General features: G+C 38.0%; 1 protein-coding gene across 1 annotated transcript in view; it reads right to left on the reverse strand.

The window, feature by feature from the left end:
• trpm2 (transient receptor potential cation channel, subfamily M, member 2) overlaps positions 1–360 on the reverse strand; it is a 15,767-nt gene extending 15,407 nt beyond the window's left edge. The window contains exon 1 of the mRNA XM_024286178.2: positions 165–360. Coding sequence (XP_024141946.1) covers positions 165–233 — 69 coding nt within the window. The 5' untranslated portion in view covers positions 234–360. The remainder of the gene's footprint in view (positions 1–164) is intronic.
• Positions 361–3,437: the final 3,077 nt, after the last annotated feature.

The following is a 3,437-nucleotide window of genomic DNA, read 5'->3' on the forward strand; positions in this document are numbered from 1 at the left end:
ACATAAATACAAACTAGTGTCCTCATTTTCTAATATGACTTTGTGGCTCCTTTTGGGTTGTGGTCAGTGAAAAAAAATCAGCTTAAACAATGTGAATATAAAATGGCAACATTCTAAAGTTTTATGAAAAAAAAAAATAATCCAACTTTCAGTAAAACGCTCACCTCTTTCAAACAGGCCCTGGGCACAAGCATCTCCCAGGGCTCCTGGTCGGTCAGTCTCAGGTTGTACATTTTACTCCCGGGCTTACACCACTAGCGTTACGGCTCCGATGCGTGCACCGCAATCTTTTCCTAACTATAAAAGTGCGAGATGAACTTCCACTGCAGGCGTTCACGTCTTGTGTCTGCCGAACACTGGTGCCATCACGCTTTCGTTTAACTGCTGTCAAGTGAGCCCTCTCTGAAATACGGCATGCGACTTTAATACAATCATTACGGTAGCACCAAGAAAGGCTTCATTTCAAAGACAGAGTCAAGTGTACCTCCTGGTTTCCAAAGAACCATTTCACTTCTCACTTATAGTATCCTTTCTTGTACTCTTACCCACAAAGTTTCAGCCTGATCTGAAGAAGTATTTTGTAGTACTGCACTGTAGAAATTGTGTACTTAAGCGATAAAAACTACATTTTAAAAATACTTATAAAATGAAAACTCCTAGTTTCCAGTCATTTCACTTCTCACTTAGAGTATCCCTTCTTGTTATGTCCCCCACAAAGTTTCACCCTTATCTGATGTAGTATTTTGTAGTACTGCTCAATTAAAAATGGGTACTATAAGTGAGAAGTGAAATGGTTCTGTGGAAAATAGGAGTTTTAATTTTATGAATATTTTAAATTTGTAGTTTTTTCTCACAAGTACCCAATTTCAATTGAGCAGTACTACAAAATACCACATCAGATCAGGCTGGAACTTTGTGGGTGACATAACAACAAGTGATATTCTAAGTGAGAAGTGAAATGACTGTGGGAACTAGGAGTTTTCATTTTTATATGTATTTTAAAATTGTAGGTTTTTTTTCGCTTAAGTACCCATTTTTAATTGATGAGTACTACAAAATACTGCATCAGATCAGGCTGAAACTGTGTGGGTAAGAGTGCAAGAAAGGATAAGTGAGAAGTGAAATGGTTATTTGGAAACCAGGAAGTTCGCTTTACTCTTTGAAATGAAGCCTTTCTTGCTGCTACCGTAATGATTGTATTAAAGTCGCATGCCGTATTTCAGAGAGGGCTCACTTGACAGCAGCTTAACGAGAGCGTGCTGGCTTGACACCAGTCTGCGAACTGGCATCTACGTCGCTGCGAATCCTTTTCGTTGGGTTCAAATTTTGACAGACGACGCAGCTGATCTGCATCATTTTTTGTGAGGTTGGGGCTATTCACGACTTAAACCGGAAACCACACGGGCGAATGTAAAGTGCATCCGGTATATTTTCAAAATAAAACAAACTTTCCGCTGAACTCGCCGGTTTCAGCGTGTCGTGAACATTCATAATTTTCAGGTTATTCAAAGTGTGTTGCAGCACAGCGTTGTCATTCATAATCATGGACGACGAGAAGCTGATCATAGAGATCCAGCACTACTCTGTCTGGGCTGAGCTTTCACAGGCTGTGGATAGAGCAGCAGCCAGTGTAAGCCATCGGCTGTAGCCTGTCCACTCCCGCAACGCAACGAAGCCGTGACGCTAGCGGTGTAAGCCCGGGGTAGAATGCAAAGCCTCAAACCTCTGCCTCAGCTGGCCTCTGCCATGACAAAGCGCTCTGATTTTTTCACTCATAACGAAAGAGTGGAGAGAGAAAAAAGCAGAAGTCCGTCTCCTCTACTGACAAACTTTGAGGTTGTGATTCTTCTTTTTATGCTGATCTTTTTTTTTTCTTTGTTGCATAACCTTTATTAGGTTACCTTCCAACTGGGAACTGCTCCATGAACTCTTACAGAGTCCAACATTACAGAGGAGCTTCTGTCCTGTAAGAGTACAGTTATGAAGAAATCTGCTGGTTGATTCACATATAAAAAAAAAGCACAAAACTGTTTGATTTTTAATCTTTCAGAATGTTCCTTTTCATGTTTGGATTTCTGACAAACTTAGGCTATTTCTAAGATCTCATAATGATAAAGTTTTCATTGTCTTATAACTGATGCATAAATCGATGAGACTCAACCTGAAAAATACAACTTCACTCATTCAAAATTTACATTAAAAGTGTCAAAAATTTAAACAAGATTTCTTAAAGATGTTTAGATTTTTGTAACAAACGTGACCTCTTAAGGATTTTGTCCCTTTCTGTTTGTGCCAAAGCAGAAATATCTACAAAGTTATAAAGGGAGTGGGTCGGTCATAAGTTTATGACGCAATCAAACGACGCCTTCTTGGAATAATCTTTGACACCAATAAAAAAAACCACATGCTTTTGTGAAGGAAACTGGAGCATAATCTTTCTTTCAGCTGCCTCTGTGTTTGCGTGTTCAATTTGAACAATCAAATATCAAAAATTTTGATTAACCTAAATGTCTTTTATGAGTTTCATGTGTGGTTTAAGGTCAGACAAAGTCCCATTATTTGTCACATGGGTGAGTGACTTTAGTTCTCCGTATTTAACCCAACCCCTGGGGGAGTGGTGAGCTGCAGACACGGCCGCATTTGGTGGCTTAAGCCCCAAATTCAACTACTTAATGCTGAGTCAAGCAGGGAGGCATTGGGTCCCATTTTTAGAGTCTTTGCTATGACCCAGCAATAGATTTTACCTCATGACCTTCCAGTCACAGGGCTGACACTCTATCATAAGGTCACTGAGCTGAGTTATTAAAAAAAAAAACATAAAAACAATTGGTCTGTAGATACGTTTTTTAAAGTTGCTCTCTGATGATCCTTTATTTCATAATATGTTGAGAAGTTTTAATTTAATTTGATTTGTCAGGCACGTACGGTCTCTAAAATAAAGTAAAATTTAAATTATTAACAAAGATCTTCTCCCAAAACTTCTAACTTTTAAAAGAATTTGAAGTCAATTATTCTAAAATTATTTTGGTTGGTTCAAAAATATAAAGTATTAAGCCCTTTGGTTTGATTTGTGAAGTGTCATTAACTATCCACAGCTGTTTTCATTTATGCTAATTGTTCAGAAGTGTCTGGTTTTCATTTTATCTACTGTTTCACTCTCATGTTGCTCCTTTAGTTCAGTTTTACTTTGACTTTCTGTCACTAACCTCTATATTCTAGGTCTTACACCATCAGTTCCTGTTCAGAACAGTTTCAAGTGTTACGCAATGAGGGTCAAACTTGCACAAATCAATCGAGAAGGCAGAAGTGTAAAAACAGAAGAAAAATAAGCTTACATCTTATCATTTTCGACTTGACAAAGTTGATTGAACGAGGGCTACTTTTTTACATCTAGGATTCCAATAGAAAATGTTGAAAACATTTTTATTTTAGGAAAA

The sequence above is a fragment of the Oryzias melastigma genome, linkage group LG21 (genome assembly GCF_002922805.2).
Source record: "Oryzias melastigma strain HK-1 linkage group LG21, ASM292280v2, whole genome shotgun sequence".
Taxonomy (NCBI): Eukaryota; Metazoa; Chordata; class Actinopteri; order Beloniformes; family Adrianichthyidae; genus Oryzias; species Oryzias melastigma.